The sequence below is a fragment of the Pagrus pagrus genome, assembly GCF_965226575.1.
Source record: "Pagrus pagrus genome assembly, chromosome: 18".
NCBI lineage: Eukaryota > Metazoa > Chordata > Actinopteri > Spariformes > Sparidae > Pagrus > Pagrus pagrus.
In genome coordinates, this window is record NC_140202.1 from 10,704,332 (window position 1) to 10,722,957 (window position 18,626).

At 44.5% G+C, this 18,626-nt stretch overlaps 1 protein-coding gene across 2 annotated transcripts in view; it reads left to right on the top strand.

Annotated features, from left to right (window-relative positions):
• Positions 1 to 18,626, top strand: part of tiam2a (TIAM Rac1 associated GEF 2a) — a 73,519-nt gene that overhangs the window by 6,878 nt on the left and 48,015 nt on the right. Inside the window, exons 1-3 of one of the 2 annotated variants that reach the window (XM_084380568.1) lie at positions 11,704 to 11,769; positions 15,588 to 15,688; positions 16,894 to 18,066. In XM_084380568.1, the coding sequence (XP_084236694.1) occupies positions 16,900 to 18,066 (1,167 nt within the window). In that variant the 5' untranslated portion in view covers positions 11,704 to 11,769; positions 15,588 to 15,688; positions 16,894 to 16,899. Of the gene's footprint in view, positions 1 to 11,703; positions 11,770 to 15,587; positions 15,689 to 16,893; positions 18,067 to 18,626 lie in introns of those variants that run through there. The other variant, XM_084380567.1, reaches the window with a different exon arrangement.

Sequence of the window (18,626 nt, forward strand, 5' to 3'; positions counted from 1 at the left end):
GACTGGCGCTCTCTGTGGTATGAAGGGGAACAACTGACTCACAACTAAAAGGGATGTGTGTGTGCTTACTAGAAAATCACTGCTGAAGCATGTGGCACACATGTTGAATAGCAGCACTTCTTGCATTCTTTCTAGCTGAATAACAACAACTCACAGTGTGTTACACGGCATAACTCTTTCGAAGCCTTCATCCTCCATGTTGATGGAGTAGCTGCGTGTGATCCGCCTGTTGGTCTTGATCGTATCTGCTTTCATGGCAGGATTCCTGCTACCTAATCAAAGAGAGAGAAAAAAGCACCTCTGAGATGTTGCATTTTTCTACATCCATTGCCCTTTTATATACTCATTGATATTCACCTCACATTTGACAGGATCTGGTGTAAAGTGAATGCGTACAGTGGTGAAGTCATTCATTATAAATCATTTCCCCTTTGGAGGGTGAAATCATTTATTCACAGTCTCATGAGGTTAGTGATCCAAGGAGCACGCCCTGACTGGTGACTAATATGTTGTGTCACTCAGCCCGCTGACATGCACTGGATACACTTCGGTGTCTAGGTTTATTGCAATTCATCTCCTCCGCCAATACAAACAAGTGCTAGAAAGATTGAGTCGCTTTTTTGCCTTAGGTGTCTATGCTCAGCTCGGACACTGAATGACAGTTTTCATCAGGGATTGCCAATTTCCTCACTCCAAATGTCCGTTTCTGCAAAAGAATGACTTTAATAACTGTGACATTTTCCTTAAGTTATTTTGAAAACCATCCCTGTCTCTTTAGGCGCTCGTCCTGCTCCTCGGTAGTAATTTTCTGTGTGTGCGAGCGAGCGGTTTTGTCTCCAGCGGCAAGCCCTGTGGTCTGCTCGCGTGGAGAAATCGGCCTCACTGGAAACTCGTGGTTGCCTTTTTTCTTTTTTTTTAATTCTAATAACAATATTATACAGTGCATAGGTTCATGCTGGCATGCCCAGGCTTATACTAATAATAACAATGTCGAAGTGCCAGGAACTGGGGTTTCCTGACAGTTGGGATGATTTTTACAGTTCAAGGAGCCGAGTAAAAGCTCTACTTATGCAGTCATGTTGTATTACTAGCCTCATGCATCATTTCTCTCGCGTTTCTTTTTCCCTTTCACTCGATGAATCACATGTTCTTGTCCTGAAATTTTGAATTAACAATTGGTAATTAACACATTTCAACCTTTTGTTTTTCATTGGCATGCACAGCACTTAATTGGCCCTAAGAGAAAGTAAGCCATTAGTCAGCGGGCAGCTTTTCTAAAATGGTGTGTGTGTGTGTCCAAGGGGGATGGGGGGGTCAGCTAAGTGCTCATGTTTGGTCCCAGACATGCCTGCTGCTTTTGCTAATCATGCTATCATACAGTGCCACAGGCTTCTTTCCCAGAGCCAACAAATATTTTAACAAGCTGGAGGAAGACTGCACTCATTCTTTCCGATGTTTTACCAGCATCCATATCATCATCGCTTAATGTCTGGGCTTTTTGGCAAGCTCTGGCTAGCCACAGGACTTCAAGGCCAAGATACATTAACATACAGCATGAAAAATGTTAAATATCGTCTTCTATATGCTGTGTGCACATCAGAGCCACTTTGATGTGAGACAAAACAGCCTCACAGTCTCTGCAGACAAGTCGGATCAGGTTAGATGGTTTGAACCACTATGCCTCTGTGGTCATTATTGTTGTTTAAAGTGGGCTGCAGTGCAAGAGTCTTTGCACAGTGTGCATTGTCAGAAGAACACCCCGTTCCCTATTATCCAGCCTGGGTGGCGGCGCGTTCTCTTCATCATTCATTAGTCGGATACACTGTGAATTTCTCACTTCCTCCAGCAACTTTCTTTGCCCCTTTTTTTTATCATACCTTCCTCCCAGTGGGTGCGGGTGGAACAGTTGCCGTATCGCAACCAGTAATGAGAGAAACAGTGGATGGTTTGTAGTCAGCCGTTTGCCTCAAGGGTTAAGTATCCATCTTCATTCCCTCTAAGCCCACCCCTGCTTAGGAGGAGAAGGCTGTGAATAAATACCACCCTTGTCTTCTCATAATGGAACAGCTTGACCTCCCGTGACCTCTGCTGGTCGGAGCATCTGCCTGTCGATTTCACCAGCCCGTCCTTTGGGACATCACCGGGCTGTCGCATCTGCCCGTGAGCTGTAATTCAATTGGTCGAGGAATTTATTTTAAGGAATAAAAATGAAGCACTGGCCTATAATTTTTCTGAGAGACAAAAGAAGCCTGTCAACTGGAATATGCTGTTGATTTATGGTTTGTAATTGTGTGAAAGTACTTGTTTCTTTCTGGGCACCGTGCATGACGACTGCATAATGAGCGCCGTCCTCATTGGCATTCTTGAGCCTCCCTATATGGATGGGATAATAACGAGGTTGGCAGAGGCCTTAATTTAATCATGTCGGTAAAGGCGGTGCACATGTGGCACAGCTGCTAGCGCTTAGCCGAGACTTGCCATGCCCTCAGATGAGGTGCCATTCGGTGTCCGCTTTGGCTTGGTTCTGCTTTATCAGTCTGTAAGAACCGCATTCCACAGTGAAAAGGCTCAGCAGAGCTGGACAAAGGAGTTTGTTCTGCACAGATCTGTCTGCGACTTTTCTGCCACAATCGAGTTAGCTCACGTGCCTCTGCCTACGCGTGACTAGAGAAACTGGTTTAGGTATTTTTCCTGCAGCAGGCACAGGTCAGCCTTTGTTGTTGCGTTTATTTAACTTTCCCACTTAAACAGTGAGCTGCTCAAGCGCTTTGTCCAGCACCTGTTCTGGATTATAGGTCGATAAAGGCTCCCGGCTAATTTCTTGTGATAATTCAACGGTGAAATCTAATCTCACCTCTGCCATTTGGGCTCCTGTTGGAGAAAGCTCTATTGAAACACACGCCACAATGTCAAGAGTCAGAATCTCTTTCTCCTTGAAATGGAAAAGCATGTACATGCTTGAACATGTGCATTACCAAGCTAATTTTCACACAACATTCTGCTTATTCCAATTAATCGCATTTTGACCTATGACACAGTTCGGCGACAGGAACTAGGTCATGCGTTGTGAATTGACTGAGCATCTGCTGGGAAAAGAGGCAGAAGACATGCAAAGTTGTGTTGACACACGTGCACCGCAGGTATATAACCTGCAGTGCTGTGTTAAACCGGTTTGTGGTTGTTGAGCTTTCCTCTGTGTGATTTGTCCTGCCAGTGTGGCCTAATTTCTCACGCTTAAAGGTGCACTATGTAGTTTTTGAAGAAATTTTAATCAGAACGATCTTCATTTTTTTAATGTCTAAAAGTAAATAAACAAACTCAAACTCTTGTTTTCATGAATGAATAAACTGAATAAGCAATTTGGCGGACCCTGCCACCTTTCTAGCCTCAAACAGTGTTCTGGGGACCTTATTTTCCCCTGAGAACAACTTGTTTTTTTCAGTTATGGAAAAAATAAATATATTGAGTTTGTATTATTACCTCATTAATATACCCAGGTGTTGTTGTTTATGATCAAGACTGGTCCAAATCGGTGATCTGATGTATGAAGTGGATCAAGAACTCAAGGAGCATGTTTGGTAAAGACCCCAGAAAAAAATCACATCATCATTTCTGTATTTTTTTTCAGTGAAAGTGAAATGCAGAGATTCCCATTCCCACTAAAATCATCCCTTAATCACAAACTGTCAAAATAATTGCAATCCTATATTTTGCATTATTGTTCAGCCCTTCTGTATGTGCGCATTGTTGCCATCCTGTACATCCTACGCAGTTATTTAAAAGCCTGCAGAATGCAGACATCCGCAACCAGTAGCTGTAGTGTTGAGTAAAATTTCTGTGTGTACGTCTTACTGTCTGTGTGTGTTTCTGCCTGGCTCCTCACCAGCTGTCTCACCCATCATCAGCTCTCTCAGGATTCTGAGCAGACTGTCCAGCTCAGATTTCCCTTCTCCTATCTGTGCTGCAAGTCTTCTCTGGACAGTAACAGATACTGTATATCAAGCCAGCTGGGCTTGAAGCCGCAATAAAACAAATTGTTTTGGTTAATGATAACAGGAGCGGTAGTTTCTCCTGCTTTCCTGTAAAAGTGCGATTGCACTGAGCTGGTCTTATTTCATAACCTGTTTATTGCACCGGGAAATTGTCCACCTTTGATCAACAGCCAGCTCAGTAGAGAATATTAGTTATTCTGCCTCGGTTATGGAGAGCCAGCAGCTGTGAGCAGCTTTACATCAGAGGATGGTTACTTTATGTGGAGATTTACATGAGCTAGCTCTGCCTGTGAGTTTACTAAAGCTGTGCTATAAGTGGGGAACTTCCTCTTTTCGGACTTTCATGCACTACATGTATGTAAACTTGCATGTATATAGGCCTCAGGTAGAGCAGGACTCGTCTAAACAGCGGCAATTTCCCCTGATGGATGGTTTATTTAGGCGTCCAGACTGTGGCCCTGTGTTTACAGGGCTCTGATGTAGGTCCACGACCTCATGCTGACAACCCCACCGCTTTTATCCTACCATCTACAGCTTGGTCGCCTGGCTCCACTCGGCTCAGCCTGGGACGAGGATGTATGCTTGTCTCACACAGACCCACCGGTGCGAGCAGAATACTAAAGCCTCTCTGGTGAATCATCACTTTAATTTTCATTTTAAACAGAAAGAAACTGCATTCCTGCGATGTCTAATGTTATGTGGAAAAAAAGGTCATTCCTAAAGAGCAAAGCGGTGCTGAAATGAGTTTTTAACAAGTTAATCCACTGTTCTGGTAGAGGGGGATAATCCTGATTGTTTAGTTCAGTCTCACTTTTTTGATTTCTTTAAGTGTCAGCATTTAAAGCATGTTGTCACTGAATTACCTCACGCTAACATGGAAGCTTTAGATGTTATTCTCACCAGGTAAAAGCCCTCCTGTGCACTTAACAGAGGCCATCTCTCAGACCTGTCAGTGTGGTAAAAGAAAGGCTTTAATATAGACTGTAATTACCTCAGGTAATGGCCTCTAATGGCCAAGTGAGCATCAGCTCTTTTGTTAACCTTGAACAAGATGAACAAACTGCCAGACAGGCCCAGACTGGTCATACCAGCTCCATTAGACTTAAAGGGGCACTATGTAGTTTTGAGGTAATAATACAAACTCAGAAATATTTATGTTTCCCATAACTGAATAAACAAGCTGTTCTCAGAGGAAAATAAGGTCCCCAGAACACTGTTTGAAGCGAGAAAGGTGGCAGGGTCCGTCATATTTAAACAAAACAAACAAAAGAAAAACAGCATGAAACTGTGTCCTTTAAGGTCAGTCCGTTTATTCAGTTTATTCAGTCATGAAAACAAAGAGAGTTTGTTTATTTAGTTTGTTTAGACATAAAAATCTTAATCTTCTAATTAAAGTTTCTTCCCCAAAACTACATAGTGCACCTTTTAAAGCATTATTGTGGCTTTGACAATGACCGTGATGTGTACAATGTAAAGAAAGTGCTGAGCTAGTACCAACAAGCACTATGACCCCGTCCTTACCTAATTTCGTCTTTCTCACCTGCTTATCGTGGTCATTGTTTACTCGTGTTATCCGTCAGATGGTGTCCCGACCCGCGCGGTCAACAGAGTAGCGCTCATGAATCTAATCAGAGCGAGCTGACTGATTCATGTTCTGTTTGGCCTGACTGTGATCTACACTTTGGCCCTTAATAGGCCATAAAAGCAGAGACATTGCCAGTTGGAGCGGTAGTTTACCATGAACATATGGCTCGCCTTGGCTTAGGGAGATAACATTTAAATTACCATATCCATTAGCGTCAACCTGTCCTGATCCATCAGCGCGGACGGTGCCAACAGATTTCTGGGTAAAGTTTTATTCATGCAGCGGGCAGAAGTGGCTGCGGGGGTCGCGAGGAGCGGTGCTCTACACCCAAGGTGGGGAGGAGGCCATGAGGGCAAGCTCCCTCTGGCGTCAGCGCTCCTCAAGAATGCAGAGAGGGATTAATGCTTGTCTGTGGCAGTGATGGATGAGACTTGGAGGCACACACACACACATATATATATACACCCACAGAGCTGCATCTGGATGCAGACTGTTTAGCCCTCCCCTGCAGCAGTACGTGCCAGCTTTGCAGGTGTGTGTGTGGTTTGTGTGTGTTGTCTGCTGGGATAAAGCCAGACTTGGTTGTTTGCCCTACTACCCCAGATAGAGCTGTATTCACCAGCCGTTTGTCATTTTGAGTGGAAGGCGCAGCTTTTCATCACGCTAGTTCACGTCTGGGGCACTTTGATTCGTTTTGGCCTTTTCAAATCACAGATGAATCAATTTCTGCTCCCTCAATAGATTTCTTTCCTTCCTGTTGAGTCCAGTGATTGATGCCACGTGTGTGTGTTTGCGGCTTTGACTGTGTACGTGCGACTTCTTCTTTCTTTCGAGCCCATCGATTACTGCACATGCACACGTCTACCCGCTCCCGAATCCCCAGTTACCTCATTGTTTCGCCGAAACCTCTGGTGATTCTATGTGACCTCCAGCAGCTGGCTCTCTGTGACTGATATTACACTGCGATGGTCAATGATCTCTGATGGATCACCTTAGGGAGGCTGGAGTGTGTCTCACATGACTTGCCGCAGTACACTACAGTGGCTATTGCTATGGTAATGAGTGAGCGAGTCGCTAGCTGATCGTATTAATCACCAGGGCTCACGCCGCCGAGCGTGTGACAGATTATCCTGCAGCTAACAAAGGACAGCCGCAGTCACTTCCAGTGGAGATAATACAGTTTGCAGATGGGTTTAATGCAGGTGTATTATGCAGCCGTTTGCGCAAACTACACAAAGTCACTGTGAGCAATGCAAAAATGGTTGAGGAGGAGGAATAGGTTTTTTCCTCAAAGTTCAAACCCCTGAAGGTTAACAGCTAAAGTCATCGTTCTTTTCCCTTTTCTCCGCCTCAAAGGCACTTTTCTCTCCGCGTCTCTTATCGGTTGTGAGATAATTAGGTGTATCTCCTTCCCCTTTGTGCGTGGAAGCGGTCAGGCTTTGCCCCATCTTCCTGGGCAGGGCTCGATGTGTGCTTGTTTTCCCAGCAGCCTCGGGGGGTGTCTTATCTGAGCCCGTGGCTGTTAAAGACACTCTGCATAGTTCGTATGCACTGCCTGTCACTCATTCGATTACTTCTACTATCACCTCCAGGCATTTTCTTTACAACTCTGCAGCTTGAATACTGAGGCTGTGTTTGCGTTAGCTCTGCTTTGATTAGACTAAATGACAATGGCATGAAGCTGAGAAACACTCGGCTGAGATGCAGCACAGATGTTGAAGTGTGTGTGTGAGAGAGAGATGATTGCACCAGGAAATAAATCCAGCTAAATTGTGGGAATATCAGTCAATCTGAAAGCCCAGATAGTGTAGCTCTGAAGTTCAAGCCCATGCTGTGTGTGAGCGTGTGTGTGCGCCATTTCTTTCTTCACAGGTTTAACCCTCAAAACGACCTTCTTCTGTCCATTAGGCAGCTTAATTAGCAGAGAAGCTGATGAAAAGCTGATTTGCACCTGCAGTCCTCCAGCTGTTTGCTGCGTCTCACACATGCACACACTCTTTTTTTTCTATTGCTAGAGCTTTTAACCTACTCCTCCCTCCACCATTCAAAAAAAGCATGCACACATTCAGTCCCATACACACTCTCAGGCAGCAGATGGATGCTGACACCCCCTTGAGGATGTTTGGAGTCAGTGTCTGCGCTAAACAAAGCATCAGAAGACGTTTGCACCACATTTCTCATTTTCATTTTTTTCCCCCGCTGCTGCTGTCAGCAGAGAACGAACCCTCCGGTGCTGTCCTCTCGCACACACACGGGCACACATCACCCTCCTTTTGTTTGCAGAGAGCCCGCACGCGGCTCGACATATCCCGGTTAATTTAAAGTCGTGTCGGACTTTCCGTGTATCGTTCTGCCTTGTCTGACAGGAGCTCCAATCTGTAGAAAATGAACTGAACTGACAGCAGCGGGGGGCTTGCAGAAAATAGAGATTTCACTGTATGGGACAGAGAGATGAGGAGGCGGAGAAGGAGGATGTACGATGGATGTGGGAGGGATAACCTTTGAATGATTTGAATGTCACAGAACACAAGAGAGACATTTCCAATATTTGGATTTCACTTTTCTAATTTAGACGCAAGTGTATTTTTTTGAAAAACACTTAAACACACATAAAAGACACCCTCAAATGTAAACTTTTTAATCATTTGTTTTATTTTGTAATGCAAAGATGTTCAGTTTAAGAAAATATTTGGATTCCTCCACAATATAACCCCCAGTAATTGAAATGTTAAAGAGGTGGAGTGGGTTCGAGGGTGAAACTACCAAACAAAAGATGTGACCTTTCACCCCCACTTAAAGCATCCCAGCTTAAGTGAATTCCATCAGTCTACACCCCCACTCCCTCCGACCATCTCGTTATCATTTCTAATTTCTAAGCCCTTGATATTTAAATCCATGCTCATGTATGAGGCACTGTGCTAATCTCTGCTAAAATGTGCAATTAAGATCAATTTATTTCCTCCCGACGGACGTTTTCATTCTCAAATTGCTGCAGACTGCAGTCCCCAGTGAGCGGGATAATCAATGGCATCAAACCATAAGCGGCCTCCAGCTATGAGAGTGGCTCCATCATGCTGTTTAGGAGGGAGACAAGAAATATTAACATGCCGACTGAAAACTCATATTTCTCCCTCTGACTCTTCCCAGACTCCTTTTCCCCACCACATTCATCAGCCCGGTCCCATGAGTATCACTCAACCAGTTTTTCATTGGAAATGGATAATTGCAAGTAATCCGTCTGTGATTAAGTGTGACATAAATTATGTATTTTATATTAAAAAAGGAATATTTTACAAGGAAAGTTAAGGTGTCTACTGTACCACTTTCAGGTTAACACATAAATTGGATGCATCTATCTGAGATGCCTGAAGACAGAAAGTGCTGTGCGCACACCATTCAAAAGTGCAGTGTGCAATTGTGAAAGGAGAAAAGTCTCATTCCCAGGTCTTCAAATACTTTGAGACTGAGCAATCAAATATCATTCTCCAGAATCGCTAATACCCTGAAACACCCCGAGCAACACAAAATAATTGGAAAACAAGAAAAAACGGCCAAAGCGCAGGTTTTTTTTCAGATACAGCCACAGCCACACTCTTCAAGTGTGTTGTAAGTGCTAATAGAGTACTTTTTTAGGAGTCTTTGCATTGTTTTTCAGCTAAATCTGGCATAGTATAGTTTTAAAAAATTGCTTTAAAAAGGACAATGAAAAGTAAAAGTATGATGAATCTCTTAGTGGAATTTTTAATTTTTACTTTAAAAATGTGTGTGTATATATATATATATATATATATATATATAGACACGAAGTCTACCACTGTCGTTCATCCTGAGTGGAACATGAATTTGTGCAGGAACTTTCATGCTAACGAAATGAATGTCATTTTGTGAAAGAATGCAAATGTGACCCACTTGGTGGCACTTAAGGAACCACAGTCGGTAAGATTCATCCTCTGGAGATCATGAACGGCTTTCTTTTTTGGCAATCCATCCAGTAATTGTTGAGATATTTCAGTCTGGACCGATCCAGACGTCTGAAAAACAATCAACACCTTCCTTAGATTTGGACAAATAATGCATAAGCGCTGTGGGCCTTGTACACTCCTTTGCCTTTCACTATCAGCCATTATGGGAGTTGCTTTATGACCTAATGTTGGTTTCCTGGCAGGATTTCTTGAAGGGACTTGGATTTTGTCACACTGCCATTACTGGGCGGAGAGGCCATCAGGGATCATCTAGACTTCTCTATCAGTGGGATTTCTTGTTTGAAAGCTTTATCCCAAAGCAAAGCTCTGCTGATAAACTCTTAAACCTGAGTCGCCACACACACAACAGTAGTACTCCCATTTTTCCCAGCCTGTTTAATACGCTGGTATTTCCTGTGCTATACTGAGTAAGGTACACCCGGACATTACGACATATCACCAATAATTATCATGATGTAATGCGATGTGACCTTCAGCTTCCACTTTCCCGTTCGGCATCAGTTCAGCAGTTGAAGCCAAATGACTTTGAGCTGTGTGGATGAATCAGATGCCCACAGCCTGGATATAGAGGGATTTAATTTGACTCTTGAGAGCTTGTTTGGGCCTTAATTGATCTTAATTAGGGGTCAGATCATTTGGCCGTGTGGAATTAGACTCAGCACCTGCTCTGTATGAATATGCATCACAGCGACCCACCCACCCTGCCTCCTTCTCCTCACTCTTTTCAGTGTGTTGTTGACCAACCTTTTAGCTGCCTCCATCTAAAGCCGGACAAAGGGCTTTGAGAGGAGCTCAGGCTAGCCCACGAGGACTATTGTGTTGTTAACAATGTTGTTTAGCCCCAGTGAACGCCGCTAATATTGTGTCCCCGGGCTGATGTCTCTATGTCAAGCACCAGCAGGCTGATGGAAGACTATTCTACAGCTGCTCATACAGCATGGCATGGTCATGACTTTGAATAGCTATTCAGACCAAGATGAATTTCTAGAGAAGAACACGATTGAGCATTCTCGTTTCATCGGCCCTCATCTTTTCCATTTGTAGGAGTGGTAATAATGTTCGCTCAGTTCCTCTGGGATAAACAACTGGCTCGCGAGAGAGAGTTGGGAGCAGCTTTAAAAGCAGTCTCGTCCAGTTCTGATGCCGTGCTGTGTTCTGGTGTGGCTTTCTGAACGGGTCCAGTTTGACTGCGTGACCACAGTTATGTGAACCATAGTCAAATGGAGGCATGCATGTGTTTTTAGACCGACGGCGGTCTCAAGTTCGTCTCCGCTGGGATGAGGCTTAGTCACAACACTTTTGAGTGCGTTTCAGAATTATTTCTAATTCCAGGGAAGGTTTTCGACTCATTTTCTTTTAATTTGCTCCTGAAAATGAACTGCACATTTGGTCCCTCTGGCACTGAGAAACTTTCAAACAGCTTAGCTATGTCCCTAACTCTGCTTCTCCTGAGTAATTTCCTCTGTGGCCCTGCTCTTTTTCACACAACGCCTCTGTCTTCACTCAATGGACTTTTTTCTTCCTCTCTGGCTCACACGCTTACTCGTGCATACACGCATATACACACACTTTCTTTCTCTTTCTTTCTATCTCCCCAGTAGCTGTCTGCCTCCCCGGCCTCCTCCTTGGGTCATTGTGGTATTTAGGGTCAGACAAGAGCTCCAGTCATTGCGCCCTCCCCTGTGCCTCCCAGGCAGCGCTGCAGCCAACTTACGCCAGCTTGTCTGGCCCAATCGCCTCAAACAGCTATGGAAAACCGCCTTGGCTGCAACGAGCCCCTGCATCCTCCTCCTAGCCAACGGAAAAGCAGGATATAGGAAAAACAACACGGTGGAGTAGTGGAGCCTTTTTTGCAGTGGAGACTCTTCTAAATGGATGAGAGCTATAAAACATCCTTACTTCTCTTTCTGAGGGAGCTCTTCTGTGGAGAACTTTTTCACTTTTTCCTCTTGGCGCTTCGTTACCTAGGGTTACCCCAGGAGGATTTTGATTTGCTGCTGCTACCGAAGCCAGGCGGGAGTTTCCACGTGTCCTCCAGTGCGTCTGGGTGCGTGAGTCAGATGCGGTGTGTGTGTGTGTGTGTGTATGTTGCTTTAAGACACAACTAGCCTTCACAGGGAGAATCCACTCTGAGATCAGAGAACTCCAGCTAGATTTCTCCTGTGCAGGCTGTTCAAAGAGCTCTAAGATTAAAGCCCGGGCCACAGAGGTAAGGGCTCTGTGTTTTATCTTCCTCTGCCTTTGTTTTTCCTATTTACTGGATTAAGAGGAGGCTTGGGTGAAGAGCATTGCGTTTCCTATTGTCCAGATCCACAGGTGTGAGTTACAGTGTGTGTTTGCATGTGTGAGTGCTGAGATGTTTCCATCTGTGTCTGTTAGATAGCAGTTTGTGTTTTCGTTTTTTATCTCAAGTGCTGTAAAAGCCTGCTGCATGTAGCCTTGTGAATAAAGATACAACAAAGTGACCCTTCACAACCTCAGCCTTTATCACTCCTGCTGCTGTGTCTCAGCATTTTATGCACGTCTCATGTTATGCACATGAGAATAACTGAGTTTGACAAACTTCACCACTTTGTCTAAACTTCGTATCACATGCTAAAGTTGCTGGATGCTTCCTAACTCAGCGGGAGCGCATTTTATGAAAGTGTTTGTAAAACATTTTCCTGGCATCGCTCTGGAATGACAGTGGCATACGTGTATAAATCTTTTAAGAAGGCTGCCATGTCATTTTTGGTCTGGAGCCAGGCGCAGAGCTTCTAAATGTATAATGAAAAAGTCCGAAAGACACTTAACAAGCACTATGATGGATGTTTGGTGGCTTTGGCTGAATCCGCCACACAGTAATATGGGCTTTCAGCGAGTGATTCATGGATCGACATTTCTCCTCATAAGCAAACAACCGCAGGATGCTTTAAATCTGGTTCATATGACAAAAGCTCAGCAGGAGACGGCCCGCGCTTTGGCTCCACTGCTGTCTTTTTCTTCACTTCCTGTTGTTGTTTTTGTATGAAGAAGAACTTGTGGGTCGCTTTGCATTAGTTTGAATACAAGCCGCGTCCACGAGAGGGGAACTTTAAGCACACTGCTCCTTTAAGAGCTCAGTTGTCACAGGGCCAGAGGAAAGTGATAAGAGACAAGTCCCATGGGCTGTGATTTGACAGGAGGAAGGCTGTGTGATAGTGTTAACAGTCACTACCAATAACAAATGAGCTCATGGTTCCTACTTCACAGCATGATTGAAAAGGCATGAAACGTGTTGGCACTTTATCCACGAAGGAGATTATTTTAGCCACTTTTATTTATTTGAATTGTTGATTTGTGATTTCTTCATCAGAAGCACACGAAGCATTGTTCCACATGTTAGCCTATATTTCTTAACAATAATGCTCAACTGAATGCACTCTCCTGGGAAATCAATGCAAAAGTCCTGCAAGATTTTCTGTATCTTGAAGATTTTATGGCAGAGTAGACTTAAAAACTGCACGAGCAGCATCATGGTAGTACTGTGTTGGTTCTCTTGGGAATCACCCTTTATTTTCACACTGCTGTGTCAATAGTTTGTTCATGGGCATGAGGGTCAGAGTTGCAAACATAGTTCCTCAGTCTCTTGTAGCTTCTCTTCAACAAATGCATGGTCTTCATGTAGGGAAAAGTAACTTCCTTAACACGCTGCCGTCATGTACCTACTGTGTTTATACCATGTCGAGGTGTGGCCCATTCCTCAAGATCCAGACCCAAGACGTACAAGGTGCCAGACTAAACATGAAGCTTGAGTGGGAGTCATCCAGGGGCAGCCAGAGAAGAATGCCAGGTCACGGGGTGTGTCGAGGAGTGTTGGGGTGGCAGTGGTCCCTTGGCCCCTGAGCAGATGGCCTGTAGGAAATCTATTGACGAGAACAGAGGACTGAAGGGGAAGAGGGAGGGAGAGTTCGGACCGGGCGCAGTGGTTTGCAGCTAAAAGGAAGACTTGTCTTGTTGTTCTCCCGAAAACAGTCGCACAATACTCCAGTTCAAGTCGCGGCAGAAGGCAAACGTGTGTGTCTTTAGGTTTGTGTGTTGGCACGCCTTTGAGCCTTTCATACCCACAGTCTCGCTCTGTGTGAATAAACTTCTGCAAGAAAAGCGTCAGTGGTGGCGTTTAAAAGAAGGCAGTCATGGTGACATGTTCGACAAGCGGCTTTATGCTGACTCCAAGTGTTGTCGGCAGCTGCTTCCTTGGCCTTTACTCAACAGAGAGCATTGTTTAGTCGCTCTTCATTCATTTAGAGGAACTTAAAATCATTTAAGATTCCACTTCATAGCTTCTGGATGCGAGAGGAAACTCAAAATATCTCTCTGCTTGCTAGTCTTACAGGGATGCCAACAGATCCCAAGTGTCAGGTGGTTTTACAAGAATTGTAGACATTGATGTGAAGGGAAAATGGGGAATGGAGTAAGAAAGTATATCAGTTTTCCCACAGATTTTGAGGTGAATGAAGAGGACTTTAAGTTGGACCAGGCTTGGCTTTCAAAGCCCCAGCCTAACTAGCATGACAAAGCTGGAAATTATTTGTGCAGTGATGTCGGCAGAAAGCTGCTTGGATGGTGCATTCAGAGTCATTTCTCTCAGTATCACTATTGCCTTGATTCAATATCGACTCCCTCTGCTTCACCCTTTAGCTCATGACGACTGAAGCCAGTGTTTAGTTAATCCTCTGATCAGCTCAGAGTGATGGTTCAAGTTCATTACCAGGCCTACATGTCTGCAGCCAAGTTTCCACTGTACTTTCAAGTGCTACTTTTTTACACTCAGTTTAAACAAGGAGAGAATAATTCCCTTGTGTGGCTCCTTGTCATGCTTGATTTTTTTTTTTTTGTAGCATTAGTCTGGATCTTTGCCCTGCTCTTGAACTTTGGGATCTAGTGCTTCATGTGCTTTAAAATGTTTAAGCTCAGAGGAATTTCCCTCCCAACCCTATGCATTAAACACACTCTTTTACAGTAGTCCATTTACTCAGTCAGCCAACACTATTTAATCTCACCTCACAGTCAAGGTGCATCCAAGCAAGAGCAGATAAACTCTTAATGCTGCAGATCACTTAATCCTGAAGGTTAGGCCTTTTGGCAGGTGGGGGGGGAGTTTACACTGTAACCTTACACATGCTCTACGTGTGCTGCGAGGCTTAGTGGAGTTAGCACTATTTGAAAGTCTCCCCGGAGTGTGCGCTACACGCATGTAAGTGGGTTATATTACACACACAGGACATAGTCACGCTGCTTCTCAGAAGATGCCCAGTGCCTCCGTAAAGAGCCCTCCTCAGCCGTTTCTGGTTTTGGATCCTGCCCCCGGACAAATTTGGCAGTGACTAGTGAAAAAAAAAAGGAGCAAGCTGGGATTCCAAGGTTCAAAAATAAACAGACGGGTAAACTGTAGCCGGCTTTCAAAAACTTTCCCAACACAGATCAAAGACGACGTCATTTACTTGTGGGGAGGTGGAAAAATGCTACTAATGTTTGGTTTGGATGCTTGATTGAGGAGAGTTGGACTTTGGAGGTGGAGCAAATTTTTTAAGCTAGTCATACTGTAACGCCAGGGTGGCACTACTGTACTGAGCTGTCCTGTGTTGTACAAAGCTTGGTTGATGTGATTCTACTGGGGACTTTGTTGGAGTGAAGTTCGTTGGACTTGGTCGATACTTTATGGCTGCATAGTTGTTGAGCGGAAATGTTTTCATCTCCGGCATGTTGGCTGATTCATTTTTTGCAAACCTGCCAGTAAGAACGATACTTTATTTTTTCCAGATACAGAAAATCTCAAACTACCACAAGTAAGACAGTCACCAATGCTGTTTCAGTGTTGCACTGGCTTTGTTAATCCCAGTGAGAAACAAGTAGTGCTGCCTATCAAGCACCGTCTTCCCAAAAAGCTTGGGATTAGGTCTCCTCTATAACAGGCACACCTGTTATCAAAAACATGGAGCTCATTACACGTGGTAAAATACCGTCCTGTTGAAAGACACTAAATCAGCTTCTCTCTGTGTGTTTCAGATGAGCGAGACAACGAAGGAATCACTGGTTTACTTTTGAGAAATGAGGCGGAGGGAATCTTGCACATAGAAGCGCCAATCTGAGAAGAGACTTTCAGACAGGTGAGTCTAAGAACTGTGGCCTTAATCTCTGTGTTATTATACCATGTTGATAATATTTGACCCTGAATTCAAAATGTGTGTGATATGAGACTATATGATGATCAGTGTTGCCTTTTCCTGGTTTTAAAGGCTGCATTACATTAAAGTGATGTAATTTTCTGAATTTACCAGACTGTTTGACCCACGTAGTCATTTTAGCCACATTTTTTAAGATAATTTATCAAAAATCTCCCAATATTATCACAATATCAATATTAAGGTAGTCAAAAATACTGTAATATTTCATTTTATTGCCATTTCTAGCATTTATGAAGGACTTTTGAGGGCATAACAAGATATTATATTATTCAGTTATAACCTAAAAATAATCTGTCATATTCCACAAGACCACATCGCCAAGCCCTACACTTAAATATCTGTCAATTCTAACTACAGGTGGACGTTACTTCAAATATATTGGTCAATTTTTTATAATGCTCATTATTTGAACCTTGATTTTTTTTTGTTTTTACAGCACCTTTACACGTGCGTTATATCACTTTAACTTGTTGTGGAACAGTTTGTTTTAGTTCCTAATCTACTTGCTGTGCTTATTCAAAGACTTTGAAGGTATTTAGTCTGACCTATTATGTAAGATCATCACAGACAGCAGCAGATACAGTACTGTCTCTTACAGTCCCAGCAGTGTGTGTGTGCTATAACATCAACCCTGTAATAAAATGTCCATCTTGTCACGGCTCTCCTCCGTCACTAATGTAAGAGTGTTGTGGACAGTCTGGAAATGATTTTTCATTGTCCTGAACTCTGTCACACGTAACAGCCATGACAGCCTAAAGCCTGTTCATCTGACTTGACTTTCCTATAGAGAGAAGGGAAGAATGTAGTAAAGTGAGAGGGGGTAGAGCATACAGGTTAATGACCAGATGTGAGAGAATTAGTGATACTGCTATTCTCTTTGAAAAACATGAGGAAGATATTAGCCCTGCTGCTGTTTTACTCTGGAAACAGCCACAACGATTATATACGTGTATGCTATGGCTTTATGGGGAGTGGAGTCGTTATTGTTTATGAGTAATAAGTTAATTTTATGTCTCCGATGAGCTGGCATTATGTCATACCATGTTATTTCTGTTATACTGCCTTATGTCTGAGTGCTGTGACTTTTCCAGTAGCAGAATGCTGGTAACGTTGTGTTTTGTTTCCAGGCAGCAATGGGAAATTCAGAGAGCCAGTACAGCATACAGGGCCCCAAAGGCACCAGCTTTGTCTTCCCTGGTAAACAAAGGCCATGCTCACTGAAGCTCCGGTCGGCCAAAGACGAAGCTCTGTCTCCCCACACGTGGTGGAAGAGCGCCCCAGTAGGCTCAGGGTACAAGGCAAGATGTGTTGGCCGCGGCTGTCTGTCCCCTCCTAAAAGCCGGCAGCCTTACTCGCCGAGGCACTATGACTATGTCTCAAGGGGAGCAAGAGGCAGCCCAAGCTGGCATCGATCACCTGGATGTGGTATACGAAGGCGACACATATCGCATGATTATGAAGATAATCCATATGGGGCTGAACTTAATGGACACACCCTGGATGGAAACAGTGATGAGCATGAGGCTTTAGAGGAACAGAGCAGTCCACGGGTGGTGATCAAGAAAGATGGCAGTCTCAGGGTGGAGTTCACCAACACCTCGGGCAACCCCCTCCTCCTGGATGAGGCTTCTGGCCCCGTGCAACTCCTCAAATTCTCTCCCAACCTGGAGTCTGCCTCCACTCCCAGTCTGCCTGGTTCAAGTGGTAGCAGGCAGGATGGCCACTGCAGCGGTCCACCGCCAGCCTCTACCTCCTCCACGGCCAGGACCAGCAAAGGAAGCTCACTGAGCTCTGATGGTTCCTGGTATGACTCTCCCTGGGGGCCTAGCACAGAGCTCTGTGAGCAGGACCAACCCTGCTCTGCCAGCAGGACCCTAGTCAGCTCCCCCATCCACCAACTGGACTCCTTCACTGAACAGTCTCCCCCTGTGTCCATCACAGACCTCTACAAAAACTCCACCATGGCTGCTACCTTTCCCACAGCCAGGGACCTGTCCTCCCAGTTACAAGAGCCTCCACCAGGCCAGAGGCCACACCGAGCCTCTTTTGCGTCAGTCCTGGATGTTCCATTGGAGGAAGAATGCCCCGAGGTCCGCCAGTACTCCTCATACACACTGCCCTGTCGCAGGCCCAAAGCCCACACCATGAGCGAGGATCTGGACCAGTATCCTGAACAGGACCAGCACCAGGAGCACGTGGGACCTGATTTCGTTTTCCATAAGAAAGACTCCATCAAAAACCGCATCAGACGCCTCAGTGACTGGACGGGCAGCCTCAGCCGCAAGAAGAGGAAGTCTCAGGTAAGTTTGCACTCTTTTATTACTCACTCAACAGGGTTCATACAGGGATCTTATCTACATTATATGTAAAACAATAGGTTGCATACAACCCTGATCCCAAAAAAGTTTTTGTAAATATGTGCATACTCTGAATTTGATGGCAGCAATATGCATTAAAGAAGTTGGGACAGGGACAACAAAAGACTGAGAAAATTGTGAAATGCTCCAAAACCACCTGTTTGGAACATTCCACAGGTAACCAGGCTCATTGGTAACAGGTGATTGTATCATGATTGGGTATGAAAGAGGCATCCTCGAAAGGCTCAGTCATTCACAAGCAGGAATAGGGCGAGGTTCACCACTTTGTGGAACACAGTTGCATAAAGGATATTACTACATGGGCTCAGGAACTGGCCTCATAGTTTAAGCACACAGTAGATAAATGTTTCACCCTCTTTTTGTAGTCTTCTGCAGTTGTATTCATTTCTAGCCGTAGAGCTGCAGCTTAGTTACAGCCACACACAGACACTTTCCTGTCTGGCAAGCTTTATTTGATCGTGAGCCACAGCGGTGGTCCTGGC